Consider the following 19,512-nt stretch of genomic DNA (forward strand, 5'->3'; position numbering starts at 1 on the left):
TAGGTGGGTGGGGAGGCGGGCAGGCGCTGTGGGAGCAGAAATTCCGCGCTTCCATTTCCAGCTCCACGGGAAAGGGCCGGGGCGGGCCCTGCCCCTGCAGTGCCCCCGCAGCCCACCGGGGGGCGCCCCGGCACCGCCGCGGCTCCGGCACCGCCCGGCCCCGCGGAGCGACCGCGGCCCGCGCGGAGCGCGCGTTGGAGCCGCGTTACACCGGGGAACTCACTCCTGTTACACCCGCGTTACACCGGGGAGCTCACTCCTGTTACACCCGCGTTACACCGGGGAACTCACTCCTGTTACACCCGCGTTACACCGGGGAACTCACTCCTGTTACACCCGCGTTACACCGGGGAACTCCTGTTACACCCGGGAACTCCTGTTACACCCGCGTTACACCGGGGAGCTCACTCCTGTTACACCCGGGAACTCCTGTTACACCCGCGTTACACCGGGGAACTCGCGTTACACCGGGGAACTGCCGGTACACCCGCGTTACACCGGGGAACGCCCGTTACATCGGGAACTGCCGTTAGACCCACGTTACACCGGGGAACGCCCGGTACGCCCACGTTACACCGGGAACTGCCGTTAGACCCGCGTTACACCGGGGAACTCCCGTTACACCCACGTTACACCGGGAACTGCCGGTACACCCGCGTTACACCGGGGAACTCCTGTTACACCCGCGTTACACCGGGAACTGCCGGTACATCCGCGTTACACCGGGGAACTCCCGTTACACCGGGGAACTCCCGTTACACCCGCGTTACACCGGGGAACTCGCGTTATACAAGGAAACTGGCGTTACCCAGGTAAGCCCCTGTTACACCGGGAACTCGCGTTAAACTCCCGTTACACCGGGAAACTCCCGGTGCCGCTTGACTGCGAATGGAAAAGGAGAGTAACCGTGGAGAGCAGGAGGGGCCTCGGTTCAGGCATTTCTGTGTGGCACCTCGAGAGCCTCTGCTCGGCAATGGGAAAATGATCCGGGGTGGGTGAGGCTCCTCCCGAACAGGCCGGGTGCAAGCAGATGTGGGAGAACTGCCCGGACAGGGAATGGCACCAGGGACTCGGGTTTGTGCCATCCCAATGGAACTGCCTGGACAGGGAATGGCACAAGGGACCCGGGTTGTGCCATCCCAATGGAACTGCCCGGACAGGGAATGGCACCAGAGACCCGGGTTGTGCCATCCCAATGGAACTGCCTGGATAGGGAATGGCACAAGGGACCCGGGTTGTGCCATCCCAATGGAACTGCTTGGACAGGGAAGGGCACAAGGGACCCGGGTTTGTGCCATCCCAATGGAAGTGCCCAGACAGGGAATGGCACAAGGGACCAGGTTTGTGCCATTCTAAGGAAAGTGCCCGGACAGGGAATGGCACAAGGGACCCAGTTTGTGCCATCCTCAGGGAACTTCTCGGACAGGGAATGGCACAAGGGACCTGGGCGTGTGCCCCCCCTTACTCTGCTCAAAAAGTGAATATTTACCAACACACCTCATTTTGTTTGCTGAGCTCAACTTGGTGACAATGCAGAAATCTCCTTTTTGTTGTTGTTGTTTTCAATAATGTATTTTGAGCTCTAATGTGAGTTTTGATTTGTTTGTAACAGATTCCATACTTATTTCCCAAATATTTCCAATGGAATAATGAGGCCTGTTTGGCACATGCTCATTTCAGGACTCCTTGTGTAGTTGTTTGCTCATGGACCCACTTACCTCCTCTTCACTGGCGACATCTGCTGACTATTGTCCCATGCTCTGAAATATTTTTGTTATCTGCAAGACAAAACAGAAGAGCTCAAAACAGTGCACAGCACTCTGAGAAATGGACAGTTCACACGTTTCAGTAGGGCAAACAACTTGTACTAGATAACTAAATCCAAAACAATCTAGGATTATTCCAGACAAGAGACAAGCTGAAAGAGAGCAACAAATTCTTCCACTGCTGCTCCATCATGCCCAGATGATCTTCTGAAGCTTTCCAAACCCCACGGTTTTCCCAAGCTTTGCCAAAGGCCAGGAAGAATTTGTGGAGGAACTTTTACCTTTGTAATTTAGTAAAAGACTTATGTGAATGCAAGCACTCCCCCACTCAGTTCTTAAAGCAATTTAGTGCATTTACCTGCTGTTAAATGGGTTCCTGACTCCAGATCCAAGAGCCTGGAATCTGTGCAGAGAGGGCATTTTCCAAATGCCAATCCATACAATGGATCTGTGGCTCATCAAAAATAAAAAACTTCACAGGCATTTATTGCAACATGAATGCGCAAGATCCAGCGCAAAGGTCAGTTCAGAGTTTTCTTTATTAAAATACCTTTTCACATTTCTTACACTAATGCATTTGCATGGACACTCATGGGATGCTGAAAGAACATTTGTCAACAGAAGAGAGCTATGAAGTCAGTCAGTTGTGACAGGCTCATGATACAAACAACATTTGCACAGGGAACAATAAATTAGAGATATTAATCAGTAACTGGAGCTTGAAATTTTAAACATTTGGAATGGAGGATATAAACCCCTTTTGTGTTTCTTGCACCTTTGATGCAGTGCTTAAAGCAGTAATTACATATCTATATACAAACCCATGGCCTCTTTCTTACTATTTTCTAATTAAAATTAGAACCTTCTTACCTGTGGCCCAGATGTTGTAGGAATTTAATTTGCAGTAAGAAAAAGAGAGCAACTGCAATGTCAAAGGCCATCTGGTTAAGGGGTTGGGGGACAGTATTTTTTCTCTTTTGCTTTGTGTTCTTTTTTTAAATTAATGCAGCTGAGATAAACATGGGCTGCAGGATTACATCTGTGTCCAAACTAGATCTGTGTTAGTGGTTTATCATGCTATAGAGAAAAAGGATTGGTATGGAATGGACACAAGTACAACTTCAGATCTCTCATAAAATCAGAGGAATTAGGATTGTACATAACAGGATTTTCAGGTACAAACTCACTGACCTGGGTGTTTTATATCCACTCAATGAAAACTTATCATAGAATCATCCCAAATAACTGTGATGGACAATCATTTCTTGAAGAACCATCACACCAAATAAACCAACAAGCATCAGAACTTCTAAAGGGGAAAAGCAATTTAGCGAAGAATAAAGGCTGTTTGTGCCTCTGACAGAAGCACTTGGCCAAGTCTGAATCTCTGAACAGTTATTCAAGTTTTTAGGGAGCGCAGAGCTCACTGCTCCCTCAGGCCCTCCCTGCAGTGTCACGTCCCTGTGGGTTATAACTGAGCTGGCTCCAAGCCTGGTAGCAGTCCAGCTGCTGCAGCACAGGGAGCTCAGCACAGCTGCAAGGCCATGCCAAGGTACACCCATGGCTGGCCAGGCTGTGCTGAGCTCTGTTCTGCCACAGTGGTGGCACTCATAACCAACCTAGCAAGTTTAAAGCAAGCCTAGATATTTCTATGTCCTACTGGCATCACAGTAGTTGCTGCACTGTAGAAATGTACTTCCTCAGCTGTAGCTCCCCCTTTGTTTCCTTAGAGCATGATGAATTGGAGGCAAAAAAGGCAAAATTGCATTAGCAGGAGAAATTACAGATGAGAACCTGGGTCAGTGGTTTCTAGAGCCACTTTCCTATGAGAATTTTTATTTGTAATTTTTTTCCATTAAATGCTTTAGGAACATCTCTATTGTTCCTCCTAAGGAAATAAACTTTGAAAAGATGAGTCTGGCAAACTCATAAATAACTGCTGCAAAGCCTTTGGAACACTTGCAACATCTTCCATCTTGTGTTGTTTTCTTGTCCCAGCTGATCTTTGAGGTGACTGTACTAGGTAGCATCAGGATGCCCATATATTCTCTGCTGGCAAAAAGAGCAAAAGAGAAAAAAACAAGGGGTGAGTATAGCTGTGCCCCTACCCTCTGTCCTGTCACATATTCCTCAGAACCCTCCACAGTGAGCTAATAAAACCTCACTGCTCTCTGGGGAGACGTTGGCATTATCTTCATCAGAGAAAAAGAAATAAGACAGTGGGAGATTTAGAGTAAAAATTACAAGCTAGACCCCAAAACTGTTAATCACCAACATCTGTAATGGGTGCTTACTGATAAAAGTTGGATTTTTAAGGGAACTGCTGGCACTAAACACACCTGGAGGTCAGATCCCTTATTTTCTAGGAGGCACAGTCAGACCCCAATGCCAGTCCCAGGAGAATGGAAACGTTTCCCTAAGGGCTGGTGTCTCACAGGGAGCAATGCAGCACCTGAATTCTGGACACCGTGTTCCTGCAAGAGCTGTGCCAGGGGAGATCTCCAGGGCAAAGCCTGGCACTGGCAGGCACAGAGGGCAGCCAGAGCAGACCTCTACTCCAGCCAGTGGGAAAAGGCACAGAGAGAGCCCAAACTTCATTGTTTTTATATTATGTGACAGAAATCATTCTGTCCACTGGGGATTCACAGCTGTCAAGTCTTTCCTGGTGTTGGTTGCCAAAGTCTCCCTCCAGCAAGTTTCTGCTCGGGGTACGTGGTGGCCTCTAACCTCAGCTCCGTCTGTCAGCACCGAGGCGCCTCGTCCCTTTTGTGGACTTACCCCCAAAGGATTTGCCCCATGAGTCAGAGGAATTCCTGGTTTATAATTCAGTGTTTATTTCAGAGTATCACCTTGTTTTTCATATCCTGACTGCCTGAAATCCCCTCCCCAATTTTAACTGGACACATCCTTCATCTTCCTTTCCTGTCTGAAACTATTGTGCCACGTTACTGTGCACAGTTAAACACAGGCCAGGTCCCCCTTTGGAGCTGGCAATGGGAATTCCTTTAACACTGAGAAAATACTTTTGGGATCACTTGAGTAAGATGAGAAAGTAGCTGAATAACACCTAGAAATTCCTGCAGAGAGATGAAAATTGCACAGGTTTCTGTCTCAGAGGGCACATGCTGAGCTTGGACAAATAGGCACTAAAAGTACACAATGTCCTCATGTACTGCCAGTCCTCCTGAACCCCTAGGACAGAACCCAACAAACAAATACACAAACACATCTAGGAGGGAGCAGGAGAGGAGGAGATGTGAAGTCAGAATGTACTGCTGAGGTAAATTTGACACAATACCAATTAGTGCTTGGCGAAGTGGCTATCTCATTGTCAAGATATTTCCTTCAATATGTTTTCAGAAACTGGGACCATTAAATAACTTAGAAAGATTGCCAGCTCTGATTTCAGGAAGGAAACCTCCTCCCAGTTCCTCTCTAAGTAATTCATTTCTTTTGCAAATACTTCCTATGGATTGCATTTAAGATACAAATTTCTGAAACAGAGGAGATGGAGGGAAGCAACCCCTGGCATAAAACTTCAGGTTCCTTGACCTAAAAATCCAAGACATTCAGGTTCAAGGTATTCTGGACTGCAAATCAGTCACAACCTGTACTAAAACTGAACCTTTATATAGTTCAAGAAATTCAAACTTTGACTAATTATTTTTCTAATGCATCACCTTTATTGACATAATATAAACACTTTCAATGCACCTGTGTCAGTAACAGTGTTTACTAAAAGCCTGAACTCAATTTGGTGATTGTCTCTCAGTGAAGAAGAAGCAAAATTCCTAAATTTCCCTGCTGGATTATATTTATTCTGACAGAAACTAGGTAGGGGCAAATGCACAAAAGCAGGACTAGCAATCATTAAAATGATTTGCTACATCTTCCTTCTCCACAGAGCAGTTTTTTGTTCTGCCTGTGACATCTGGAAGAGCAATGCAGAACTGAATGCTAACAGACTTTATCTGAGCAGTGGAATACACATTATTGGAATTTAGGGAGTTAAAAGGACATTGGGATCTGATGAGTCTCCACCACCATTACTGAAATAAAAAGGCTGCACATCCTCCCTGAAAACAGAGCTCTTAGCAAAGTCCTCCTCTGTGCTGAGCTCCTTTGTCTCACACTTCTGGAACATCTATTACTTCCTAAAAAAGAGTCGAATTCTACAAGTTTTTTGAAGGCTACCCCAGCTGAGTGATCCTTGTGGCATTCCCTGGGATTCAGGTGCTAGCTGAGCAGCCCAGATCCTGAAGGCCCCTTCCACCCACAAATAAGGGAGCAGCAGATCAAATGCAACTTCACCTCTGAGCCAAACCCTTCATTTGGCTATCAAGAAGCAGAACAGCTGGGGAGGAAGTTTAAGCCACTTGATCACTTTATAAGGAGCATTTTCCTTTTCATGAGTAGGATCAACAACTCCTCATTTGGACCAAACCTCAGAGATACATCACAGTTAAGCATGTGTGAAAATGAGCTACTGAAAAAAAAACCAGCTACTGAAAAAAAAAAAAGTTGCAAGAAAATGATGTTAAAAAGCACCTTAGCAGCTCCCTGCCTCTTCTGTGTTCATCTGTGTGGCCTGTAAAGTGTTGAGAGAGACAAGTAGAGGGAATGGAAAATCTATGAAGAAGTTTTCAGTCACTTATTTAGAGAGGAAGGTGCTGCTTTTGTCACAGGCTCTTTGGGAACAGAAGTGGGAATTTAAGAAGCAGAAGACAAGGCTCTGTTCTTCTGCTGTGTCCTTTAAAGCACTAATAATGAAAAAAAGGAATAGTTTCTATGTTAATACATGAACTGTACAGCTAAGGAGGGACAATGTCTCAGACATTAACTGAATAAGGCAGCTTCTAGGAAAACTCAAGCAAGATGTGCAAGTGTTATAAAACTGACTTTGCTCTGGGGTGTTTCTGAAAATGAGATTAGTTTTACAGAATAAGTACTTTTATTACCCTTCTACTGCTAACACGAGAGTAATAAAAGAAGCACAAAGAAAACACTGCCCTCAGCTGACACTTTTCTTCCTTCAATCTGACATTACTTCATGGATTGCCTGGCTCAGCAAGCTTTAATAGCCCAATTAATTATGAAAGTGATTCACACAGGGTGGTCAGTTTATTTGCACTGACTTTTTCTTATACTTCCATATTTTTCTCACTTTTGGCCACAGGAAAACAAAAAAACATCTTTGTGTCCATTAGAAATTATGTAGGCTGTGGGAAAAAAGAAGACAAAACCTCCTCCCTGAGCTTACACTTCATGTCTGTCACAGCCACCCTTGACCATTTTTTCTTTTGTGTTGGACAGGGACAAACTTTCTTCTGCATGACTCTCCAAGGAATGCCTGGTATAACCCAGGGGAGGGTTCAGCTCAACATATTTTTAGAAAACTGAGAGCAAAGAATAAAAACAGACCTTTTAACTAAGAGAGACAATGACACTATAAACCCTCCTGGCCTGTGTTAATATGAGTCTGTTTATTGTAACACAATCTGTGACCTTCAGTGCACTGCCAGTGTCTGTAAATAATACAATGGGCTGCCTGTGTGTCCCATGGGGAGGGCAGTGCTGATGGAGCCTTTCAAAACTCAAATGGATGCCATGAGCTGACGTAGACTGGGCTATTGTGATTCTTATTTATGAGTCTCTCCTTTTTTTCTTTTTAAGTACAAGCTCCAAAGTCACAAAGTGGGTGACAAAAAACAACTGTCTGCTTAGTCTGAGTTGGATTTGATAGCATATCTAACATTCATAAAAGTACTCCTGAAATGTGAGTACCCTGCCTCTCAGATCTCCTGAGGGCAGAGGAACAGCTCATTCAACAGATTTCTTCTATTTTAAAAAACTCCATATTTTGTCACTGGCTTCTTAGCACTATGAAGCTGTTCACCACCCACAGAACATTCACAAAACTCCACATTTTCAGCTGAGATCCTCCACATATATGGATGGTATTAGTCCCACTTCTGTGACCCAGCTGTGACCCAGCTTTGTACTCTGCAACAAAAACTGTTTGCCTTCAAAATTTCTTACAAGGTCTCAGTTTACTGCCAGCCCTTGGAGTCATCCTACCTGCTCCACCAGTGGATGAAAGCAAACCCAGGAGGAAACAGCCCCAGAGAGTGAACAGAGGGACTTGGGCTGATCCCATCCCTGCTTGGCTCAGCTGCTCACACCTGAGGAAGGAGCTCACCTCTCTGGGCATTGCAGTCCCAGGGGGCTGTGTGTGAGCACACTGGCTGTGACTGTACCACCCATCTGTGTGGGGATGACAGATGGCACTGCAGCAGCAGCTCTGTCCCCTGTGATGCATTTACAGGTGAGCACTTTTCATCTGGAGCCATCCCTCACCTTGTGCCACCCTGCCAGCGTTGGTGGCACAGACCCAAAGCTGTGCAGGTGACAATGATCTGATATCATCTGTGCACCAGCACCTCCACACTCCAGCCCCTTCCACAGACTCCTAAAACTGACCCTGCCACAAACAGAGGATTGAAAGTCTGATCCATGAAAATATATACAAAGGGATTGCCCCATATCTGTCCTGCAAAGTCCCAGCAACAAATAAACCACATCAGCCCTTGAACACCATCTCACCAGATGCACAATCATCTTAACCCATGTCTCTATATTTAACTGATTGCATAAAATATATACTTACAGAATGCCTGTTTTCCATAGAATCTGCAAAATAAAATACAATGTATAAATTATGAAATGGCACCTTGCAGAGTGACCAGTTTTATGTTCCAGAAAGTACAGGTGTAGGTACTTCAACCCTTTTGTTCACTTTGCAATGATGTAGAATTCCTACCTACACCTAGAGGTTAAAGCTCTGGGCTTTGAGGAGTATCCAAGTTCTAGTTTAATCCAAGTGCAGGGGTGAGACCAGACATTTCAAAGCCCACACAGAACAGGACCTGTTTGGCAGCTTCTCTGATCATGTGCTACAGAAGTCGTCTCTACTGAGGGCACAATCTGTTACTGGACAAGAGAGTCTTCCTTTTAGAGGCAAGTTCTCATCAGCATTTTACTTCCTAATCCAGTTCCTTGCCAGGAAAATAATGTATTGCAGAAATCCAGTTGAGGATATAATTTTCAGGGCAAAAATAACATCTTTGTTATATATAAGATCTTGTTAAAATAACAGCAAAGACACCTGACATTTTATTAATAAAAAGTTCCTTGTTCCCAATGAAAAACCTGAGGGTCAGAAAACTCTTTCCTTTTAGGGTCAGTGAACTTTAAGACTGGATCATACACTTATTTCAAAAAAAGTGGATTTAGCTATTCAGAAATTTCACAGAATACATTCAAATACCAAAACATAACAATTTCTTTCCCCTCTCAAAGTAACTCCAGTTTTAGGAGAGGATTTCAAGAGTTAAGAGTGCTCATCTCTATGTTCTGTTGAGATATTTCACATGGGACAAAAGTAAGTGCTGAATCTTGAAAGGTATTTTCTTGCAAAGTGTATCAGATTCACTGGAGAGAGGCTGTGTGAAGGAAATTCATGTAATGTTCAACAAAAGGGGTTGGACTGGGTCTTGGGTTAATCTTCCCAGTATTTTTTATATAAATGGGGGTTAGTTTCTGAATCTATGTTTTTTCTAATTATGTGTTTTTTTAAGTAGCAAATTTAAAAATCAGTCTTCCATAGGCAGAACACTTATGTAAATTTTGAGAAGTTCCCTGAAATCACTAAATGAAGGACATTATGCAGAGCACTACTACCACTATTGGACCCTAATAAGTCTTTTAGAAACTCCCTTGTGAGCCAGCAGAAGTAACAAGGAAACTGAACACAGGTGAAGGTTTCTGGCATGGCACATTTGGAGTTTTCTACCCAGAACTTTTAGCCTAAGCAAAGGATTAAAAACTGAGGTGACTACAGCACCTTACAGCAGTGCATGAACTCAAATTCAGTATAAAATTGATCTCAGTGTTTGGCAAGATTGATCCACATATGTTTAGACATTAGGAAACAAAAGAAGAAGCTACATGGAACACACACAAAAGCATTTTTGTGTCCTGAAAGCCAACAGAATTGAACAAAACCACTGCTGAGCCAGTGCTACATCAAAGCTTGGCTTTAAGTGGACAAAACCATACATAAGGTTTATGAAGTGAGCATTAACAAGGTGTCATTTAGTCTCTGTCACAATGTATTGTTCTCACAGGAAGGAGGAAATGAGAAATTTTGTGTAAATTCCAGACTTCAAACAACGGGATGTTGGCTACCAAGGCTTGGAGGTCACAGTGCCAGTGATCCTGCCTCCTTGTTACCTGTCACCCACATCCAGGCTCTGGGGCTTTCTAGCTGGGTGTCACAGCCCTGCCAGGAAATGTCACACTCTGTGTCAGGGAAGTGCTCTGGAAGCCTGGGTGATTTCTACCAGGTACCACTCAGGGCAGCCACTAATAAAGGCACAATGATACATTGCTTTTGCTGATTCTTTACCATGACAATCTTTTCACAATCTTTTTTATTTCATTTTTGTTTAAAAAAAAAAAATTTAAAAAGATGTGGTTTTACTTTTTTACTAGTTTTACTGTAGAACTGGCAGATTTTTCATAACACCTTGCTTTCCCTTACTGCCAAAACTGGGGAATTGAGAAATGCTGGATTCTAGACACACAGAAAAAGCTCCATGTTTTGTGAAAGGAATCAGAGCTGAAGGTCTGATACTGGTGATTTCTAAAATATTCCTATGTCTAAAAAAGGTAGGTGGTTTTATGGACTTCTGATGGATCTAAACTCTTGGTATTGCTTCTAGTTGATGGGATTTTAAATTCAAAGAACACATTTTTACAAAGGAGTACATATAGCAGGAGTTTAAGACACTGTCACCCCCACCTGCTCTTCAATTTCTTGTTGCTAGAGGTTATGGAGAGGAGAATATGTACCTAAACAGCTGCAATTGCCAATCCACCTCCAAGGCACCTCCAGCCCTGCTGGAAGCCAAGATGTCAGACCTTGAACCAAAGGTGCTGAGCTGCAGACACACACAACGTTCTGCCAAGGCCTTTACTGGAGCAGTAGCTTCCATCAGGGAATCTTGGCAGGCAGCTTGGGAACAGCTCTGACACGGGCCATGCACGTAATCCAGCTCTGCTCTGGAGGTTCAAGCAAGGTCAGAAGCTCCCTGCATATTTGTGCCTTTCTGAAACCATCTGGCTTTGCCTGATTTTTGGCTGAAGCTGTTGTAAGCATTTGGCTCTGGAATCAGTGTCTCACAGATCCAGTCCTTAGTTTAGAATATGTCTAGAAACCCAGAGATCCAAAGAGTTTTTATATTGGAGAGAGGACAAGTTATTTGCCTGGCTTTGGACTGCCTGCAACTGCCATGTGCCCAGAATACCTGAGTTCTGAACAGCACAATGAATCCACAGGCCCTGTGAGCTCTTCTATGCTGGAAAAGGATTCAGTGGGAAATTCTGGCTAAGATGTAGGTGTTAAGCCCGAGGCTCAGTAGCAGGAAAGTATTTGAGCAGATTTCCTGATTGCTAGAGCTGATTTCAAATAGATTTGTTCCAACCCTCTGAATGCAATGGGGATTTCTCATGCCTCTTTCCACTGGGCTATATTTATTTTTCCATAGTACATTGTTGGTTGCTGTAGGACTCTTAGAATTTCCTGTCTCACTGCTGCAATTGCTTCCAAAGTGACCAACTCATTTTTCCAGACTTAGCAGCGTAAAGGCTGGTTCTGCATTTTGTTTGCTGGATTTCCACTTTCCTAATAAGAAATTGGGGATTGTTATCTTGAAATAAGGCACAGTGAGCTCAGTCCAGGGCACATAAAATCAGTGCAAAGCTTATCACCGGCTTCTGTGAGCTTTGGGTCTGACACACAGCAAAGACAGAGTGCACTGAAGGAGAAAGAATGTACCAATAACATCATCTTCCACAGGAAGTGTCCTGGAAAAACGTGAGGAAATCTGTGAGCTGGAGTTGGCTCTAATTCTCCTCAGCAACACGAACAGGACTGTGCAATCCCAAAAACTGGGATCAACACCGAGGGAAGGGCTGGAGCTGAGATAAAGAACCAGCATGGAGATGCTTGGGCTTCCTGCCCCTGCTGCCTCTTGGGAAGATGAAAGGTGTGATGGAAATAAATCATGCCTGAAAGAGCCTCCACCCAGGCAGCTGAACTCGTGTGAGACATCCTGAGGCTCCCTCAGGAAGAGCTGCCAGCCTGGATCCAGCACAGGCACAGGAGGCAGCAGGGTCAGAGCCATTTTATCATTCCTGGCAGTCTGTGGATTTGGACAATTGCCTGTTTTGCTGAAGTTTTATACCATATCACTTCTTTCTGAACAAAAAGCAGCAACTTTGGGACTGGGCTGGGTATTCCTGGCTCACAACATGCTTTGGCCTTTTCACACAGCAACCAGAGAAAGCAAGATTTTAAGGAAATTAGTTCATCCTGGTGAGCCTGAAGAACTTTTATACAAAGCTGTTACTGACCTGAATGGCACTAACTGACCATTCCCCAAATTGCCATTTGGATGTGAGGTCTGATTTAAAGTTGAGGCTTGAAGTTTTTGGTATTTTATGTAAAATACTAAAGTAAGCCCATTGCTCTAGAAAAGGCTTTAAAACCATGTCTGTGTGAACAGCCTGAACACCAAATATGTTTCTGAATTAAACTAATCTTTCAATAACAATGCAAGGACAACTTCTTATCTTGCAGTTGCTTGCAGAGCAAAGTGAGCAGCATCCTCCTTAAACTCTCATTACACCAGAGGAAATCCAGCATCCAACCAACCAGAGACTGACATTCTTTGACTTTCAATCAAAACATACCTGACTAGAATGGAATTTCACAAATTACCTGCTTTTCCCACTGGAAATGAGTTAACTGTAGTTAACCACATGCAGGTCTTCTAGGAGTTAAATGTGCATTTGACAGTTTGTTTCTGTCTGTCTCTAATGTAAAACCACCTCCTGAGTCCTGGCACTCAGAACAAGGAAAACAGCACAGCAGGGAGGATGGGGAGTCTTATCCACAGTGTGGTGGAGGCACTCAGATGGCAGAAGCAGGAGATAACATAGCCAGCATCAGGAAAATGAAAAGAAAAAGCATAATGACAGATGCTCAGCACACTGCCAAAGGCCTGGGAAAGCTCAGAGCATTATCAGCACTCTGGATTCCTGGTGCAGGTTTTGCATAAGAGCAAGCAACAGCTACAGAACTCAATAAAAACAAAACCCTATAGCAACAGCTGCAGAACTCAAAATACAGGAGTTGGTTCCTGCTATGGCATCTGCCTTACTGGGGGTAGCAGTGAGAGTTGTTAGAAGAATGAAGAGCAAAAATGTTTTAGCTCAGTCACAAAGAACTTGTCAGACATAGCAACTACTGCCTGTCCTTCAGCTTCCTCCCTAGTGAACACAATTTCTGTGATGCACAGACAACCCCTTCATAAGACAAAATTGCTTATGAAGCACTCAATTCTAATTAAACCACAATAGTTACCCACAAACAAATAATAATAAAATGTTACATAGGTCTTAGGGGTTAAATATCTCAAATTGTGTAGTTGACACCAATTCCTAAACTCATGTGATTTCCCCAAGGACACGTTTGTCTGAATCATTGCCTTCCTGAAGTAGGTTGTACTCTTGGGCTTTTGCTCAAAAATATCAAAGAATAGAATGGTAAATCAACTTCTGCACCCACCAGTCCTGTTCAACATCTGTCATAATTGGCATCATTTAATATTCTTATATTAATAAAATACACAGAATATTTCATAGGCATCATCCACTGCATTTACACTTTGCCACCTCACAATCACATAGCCTATGAAAAATCCAAGGTAGTGTTACATTAACTGTAACCTAGCACTGCATTGCTGGGTGATGCACTGCTTATCTAATTGAAACACTTTTCCTGTGTATCAGTCAGGAAAAACAGACGTGATTGAAACAATAAACTGGCACTGTGTTTCCAAGAATAACTGAAACTGTAGAATGTTATGCCTAAAAGAGCAGGTGGACTGCAAGATTAAGGGGTGTTTGCAGAATTTCTGGCTAATTCAGCTCAGAATTTCAATCATATCCCATTTTTCTGCAGTTCCCACCTTATGGTATTACAGCCTTTTAAGTGCTCTTTGAATTTCAGCTCTGCTGTACCAACCTGGAGTTTACATCCTCTGTTATGTACCAGAAAAAACCAGGGCTGGTGAGTGGTGTGAGAGTCACCCTCACACCTGGGCAGAGCAGGTGAGGGTTACACAGCAGCTTCTGCAGCTTTTTATAGGTCCAGTTCACACTCACAGGAGAACATTTCAGAACACTTATGGCCTTGGGGCTCAGCCCTAAAATAAACTGAGTTTTTTCTCTTGGTGGTTCTGCATAAAATACCTTAAATATCTCTTAAGTGTGCCATGCTCTTAAGTGTGAAAGATATTCTGATTTTCACTGCAAGGCTGTGAAAAATGAGTACACCACACAGGCACAGCACCAAGGATTCTGAAATTCCTTTGCCACCGTTGTCACTCTCTAAACACTTTGCCTTAATGCATGACCTAATCTCTCTGTTTATTCAGCTGTAAAATGGAGATAAAAATTGCCATGTAAGTCCTAACAAGGAAAAATTAAGTAATGTTTTCTAAAGTACGTGGAGACCCTCACACTAAAAGATTCCCCAGAGATATATTGTGTCAGAGGTGGGAAATGCCTTATAGAAAAAATAGAAACTTAAAGCACAACCAAAAATTAAAAATGGCCCACAACAAAGCCTGAATGGGGACAAAATATGAATGGTTTGCAGCCCTAATATTTACAAATCTAGACTTCCTAACACAAAGAGAGGAGAGGAAATCCTTTCCAGTTCAGACTTTGACAATCTATGATGAAATAACCTTCTTTTAAGCCACTGTCTCTGAACTGATTAGTGCAGAACATTTACAGACAGCAATTGCCAGCGAGCTGCCACTGCCCACACACAGGTCTGTGTTAGAGGAGCTGCTGAAATGATCATTGCTCTTGTAGAGGCTGTTGTTGGGGGCTTTATAGATATTTGCTGGAGTTACACCCAAAGCAAATGGAATATTTTATAGCATGTGACAAACATGGGCAATTAAGAGACAAATGATTCTCTTGAGCAGTTGGAGATAACAGGACCTAAAATCCAGATCCCTAATGGGGATCTTGATTCAGATCCAGATGTGTGGCCCAAATATTCAGCAGATCCAGCACAAATGGGCTGATGAAGTAGATGTTACAATATTAACACCCTTGATTTGTGAGGAGCCATGAAGATGTCATGCATTTTATCAACTTCTCTGATTTTGTAGCTGCACTTTGGAATGTTCCTATCCAATGTGACTTGCAGCTCTTCTTTATTATAGCAATTATGTTCTAAATATTCAGTCTAAATATTATCTTATAAAATATTCAGTCACAAATTTATCCCTAACCTCTACACACACGCTTCCTTAAAGTGTTTAATTTTTCACTAGCTTACTTACCATTATTAGTTTTTCTGATTTCACTATAAACTGTTTCAGTCCCCTTCTGTTCAGGAGCTGGAAAATGTATTGGCACAGAATCAATATATTTTCTTTTATTTTTTTATTTTTCTTTTTTCTTTTTGTTTGTTTTTTGTTTTGTTTTTCTTATGAAAAGCTCCTTAAACAAACAGAACACACTTTTTTACTATCAGAAGAAGCAGCTGCATAAGCAGCAATGAGCCTGTGGAGTCTGTGTGAAAAGCAAGTACAACCCCCTCCCCAAACCAGCCTGTAAAGGGTCTGAGAGAAGGATGTCTCCTTCTATGTAAAAATGATGAAAATCTGCTTCCCTTTCTAAATTTGACTTCAACATCCTCTTAATCTTCTTCTGAACTTGAACCAATACTGCTTTAATTTCACAGAGACATCTACCACTAGAGAATGGTTTCTCTGGATCTCTTTGAAGAGCTTCTTCAATTTGTTCTAAGGATTTAGGGATCCTAGCCCTAGGAGATCTATCACTTGGAAGACTAACCATAAAGACTTTTGGCAACTAGCCTGATTAAATCTTAATGGCAAAAAGAAAAAAAAGTTAAATTGCTGTGCTTTGTGAAATGTCTCAGAAGAATACTTGCAGATTTTACCCTGCACAGCTTCCATTTATCTGGGAAAGGTCTCCTTTTGGACAGAGAGGCCTGAAAATAGCAAGAATAATTTTCTCTGTGGTCAGCATAAACTTCTGGCCAATAGGAGAATAGAACAATCTCCTGGATTCATTGTATGGCTGTAGTTTAAAAATCCCTGGGCAATCAAAGTGCTCCAGGACTGTGCATTTAAAACCACTTCCTTCACTTGCTGTAAAGGTCTGTGATGGCAGGGTCCAGGAGTTTGCTGTTCATGGATCTCAAAGTGCTTCAGAAACACTCACTCATTTCAGTTAAACTGAATCTCCTAGAAAACCTCAGAATTCTATCAATATCACCTCCAGTTTCTGTGGACCTTCAACAAACCATGAAGTTAAATTTTTCTAGTTAAAGTTAAATTAAAAAAATAATTTAATAAAATAATTTAATTGTTGTTTCCTCTTTGCAAAAAAAAAAAAAAAAAAAAAAAGGAAAGAAATTAAAATTTCTGGATACAGAATCCTGTGTTTTAGCTATTAAAAATCCCCAACATTTAAAGAATTCAGACATAATGATTTGCAGACTCAGAGTCAGGACTGTTACTGCTCTGCATTGCCCTGAAGAACCCAAGTGTCTCTGGCACCACATTCTGATTTCCCAAAGCTAATTCCATTAATTTTTTGTTTTTAAATTCTGTTCAGCATCCTTTAAATGCTGTGAGCTAACACATCAGAATGGAGTTGCAAAACTGCTGTTAATTTAAACAATAGCAGCTACACTTCCCCAAGAGTCTAATCACAGCCTTCAAACTTGCAGCTTTGGCATGAACTTTCTTTGCAAAATAATTTGAAGATCTCAAGGCATATTTCAAATACTTACAGACTACTGTTTAAATTATCAATTCAGGTTTCAGTGAAGTAAGAATTAATCTTCTTGGAATTTTAATAAAAGGTAGCTCATTTTGTTTAGGACTTTTTTTAGCAGGTAACAGTCCTAAGTCTACTCCTATTGGCTCTGTGCAAAGACTTGGTTTGAGGCATTTCCTTAGTTTGCTTTTTTATTTTTTATCATACCCATTTCATTATATTGTGGTATAATGCCACTGCCCATGTTATTTCCTTTGTCAACCTTCCAAAAGTCGTCCTAGCACTGAAAAAATGTGCCAGGAGAAATTACTTGGATGATTTGACATTTTGTTCCCACTAATATTACACTGTTGCCACCCTGCAGATAACTAACCAGATATAAAAGTAAAATAAGGAGAACATTCTTACTCAGCCATACTTAGCAGTTTCTGCCTTGTCACTTCAGGGATGTTTCCTGATCTGACTTTAGCCCTGCCTTTGGTTTTGCTCAGATTCCCAATAAAGGGTCTAAATCACCTTGCCATCTTTTTCCTCAGCTAAGCTTTAGGAAAGACAAGCACTGTATTTTTGTCAAGCATACAAACTTACTAAGTATTGAATTTAATAATTCCAGATAAAAGTATTCCAGAAATTAACAGTAGCTCAGACATCACTTGAAAAACAGGGTACAACAGTATTTTCAAATGTAAGTAATTCTTTACTGATAAAGACAAGGTGTTCATCCTTCTGCAATAATTTCAACTTTGTTTGAAGTGACATTCAATCAATCCCAATTCCCAGAAGTGACAAAAAGGCAGCTGTTACAGCTTAGATACTGCAGCATTTATTGCAGTAGCCTTTCACAGTACACAAAATATGACTCTCCTGCTCCTGAGAACATTAGTATTGATGCTGACAACAGTGGCAGGAGGAACAAATGATTGGAAAGATAAATTAAATTGAGGTTAGGCCAGAGAGATCAAAGAAATCTTCAGTTCCTCAAAAGGCAGAAGGAATCAGACTCTGTGTAGCTGCTGGATGAGCAATGTGTGCCCAGAGAAAAATTAATGTGATTTGCTTTGTCTTCCTTCAGAAAATAGGAGGAATCAGAAGAGGGGAAAGGGATTTGGAGCAAGGTGATAATCTGAAAGTTCTGTTCCCTAGGAAGGGCTGGTCATATCCACACACAGACATGAAAGAATATTATGACTGGGAACAAAACCTTACAATAACATCAACGTAACACAAGTATCAGCAGCAGCCCTGTGGTCAAATTCTCTCTCTGGGTGTACATGATTATTACAAGGGAATATTAAGAAACTTGGCTTTGCTTCTCTTTTCCCAAGAATAAATCTCATCCTGTTTTCATTGTGATAGGCAGTGCAGAGCTCAAGAGATAACTTGGTTTCATACAACTTCTTCTATTTAATTCTATTTAAGCAGCATCCTCAGGATGCTCTCAGGAGGAACACATGAAATACTTTCAGTGCAGTGTCCATTTCCATAACCAAAGCACTCCACTGTGTCCTGGGCCAACAAAGGAAATCGATCAGGGAGCTGTTCATATCTCTGTACACTCCAGCACAGTTCAGTCTTACAGAATCTATCAGTGTTCTGTGTGCCATGCATAGGTCTGTAGCATGAGGCAGCACTCAATTAAAATAATCTGATCTCATTTACAAACCTTGGTAAACATTATTCTGTGGTTTAATGGGGTTCTATCTACAGAGCATAGATACTACCTTATTACTTAGTCTGATATACAGGAAGAGTGTTATATAGCAAGAATGGATGAAAATGCTGTTTTTATAGGTGTGATCAATTTGATCTTGAATTTAATAGGGCTTTTAATTTAAATAATGCACTATCATATCTTACTGTTCTACACCATTGTAGAATTGTAGTGCACTCAGAAACAGTTGGAACAATTATTAGCCCTATTCTGAAGAAGAGTACAACAACTCTTGTCCTTCAGTGCAGAATTTAGCAGAGGTGGGCAAATAGCCTGCTTCAAACACAGGGAAGAGAGACTCTGTGATGAATGATAGCAGGAAGTGAAAACAAAAAGGACAGGAGGACTGGCTGTTCCAGGAGGGCTTGGCTGCCAGGCTTGAAGAGTGAGAACTCTTGCCCAAACATCTGTGCTACCAGCTAAACAATCATGTCTTTGGTCTCTGCAATAAGTGACTTGTCCTTCCTACCAGGAAGAAGGAAATTTATCCATTTCTTCCTCAGTCTGCTTCTCATTCAGCTGAAGCAAAGAAGCAAGAGCAGAGCGTAAACTTCTCTTGCAGGGTTTATTCACTTTAACCTACTTGGAGCTCTTTGCAAATTTCTGAAAGGTTTAGCAGCTTTCAACACAAAGCCATAATGGCATTTGAGTTCTCCAGATGACACAGAATGATTGAAGTGGACATTTGGGTGGTGAATAAATGTCCATGGCTATTTCTCCTTCAAGGTTGCAGACACGTACCTCAGCCCCATGCTCTGAGGTCTGGTTACTGCAGGGAGGAGGACAAAGTTATCTGGGCATCAATATCTCATTTATCTGTTTAAGGTGCCACAAAATTCAGGATGGTCTCCAGGGCTCTCCAGACTAAGAGATTAAATCAACACTTGTCTCCCTTCTCAGCCACAAGTGAATTACATCTTTGACCCTTCAACCAGTTCCTTTACAAAGGAGGAAATTCCACTGGTTTCTGTTCTCTCCATTACCTAACCCGGTGGCAGCCTCAAGTTGCTCTCAGTGAATTTGGTGTCTTTAACATGGATATTTCACAGCAGGCTGCCTTCTGCTTAGAGCCACATC

At 42.4% G+C, this 19,512-nt stretch overlaps 1 protein-coding gene across 7 annotated transcripts in view; it reads right to left on the bottom strand.

The window, feature by feature from the left end:
* Nucleotides 1-3,640: 3,640 nt before the first annotated feature.
* PECAM1 (platelet and endothelial cell adhesion molecule 1) overlaps nt 3,641-19,512 on the bottom strand; it is a 34,614-nt gene continuing 18,742 nt past the window's right edge. For 2 of the 7 annotated variants that reach the window (XM_071451339.1, XM_071451333.1), the window contains exons 14-16: nt 15,254-15,310; nt 8,434-8,456; nt 3,641-3,818 (exon numbers count right to left, since the gene is read on the bottom strand). In XM_071451339.1, coding sequence (XP_071307440.1) covers nt 3,786-3,818; nt 8,434-8,456; nt 15,254-15,310 — 113 coding nt within the window. In that variant the 3' untranslated portion in view covers nt 3,641-3,785. The remainder of the gene's footprint in view (nt 3,819-8,433; nt 8,457-15,253; nt 15,311-19,512) is intronic. The other 5 variants (XM_071451334.1, XM_071451336.1, XM_071451335.1 and 2 more) reach the window with 5 other exon arrangements.

This window comes from Agelaius tricolor, unplaced genomic scaffold (genome assembly GCF_023055355.1).
Source record: "Agelaius tricolor isolate 1412-34295 unplaced genomic scaffold, bAgeTri1.0.p SCAF_32, whole genome shotgun sequence".
NCBI lineage: Eukaryota > Metazoa > Chordata > Aves > Passeriformes > Icteridae > Agelaius > Agelaius tricolor.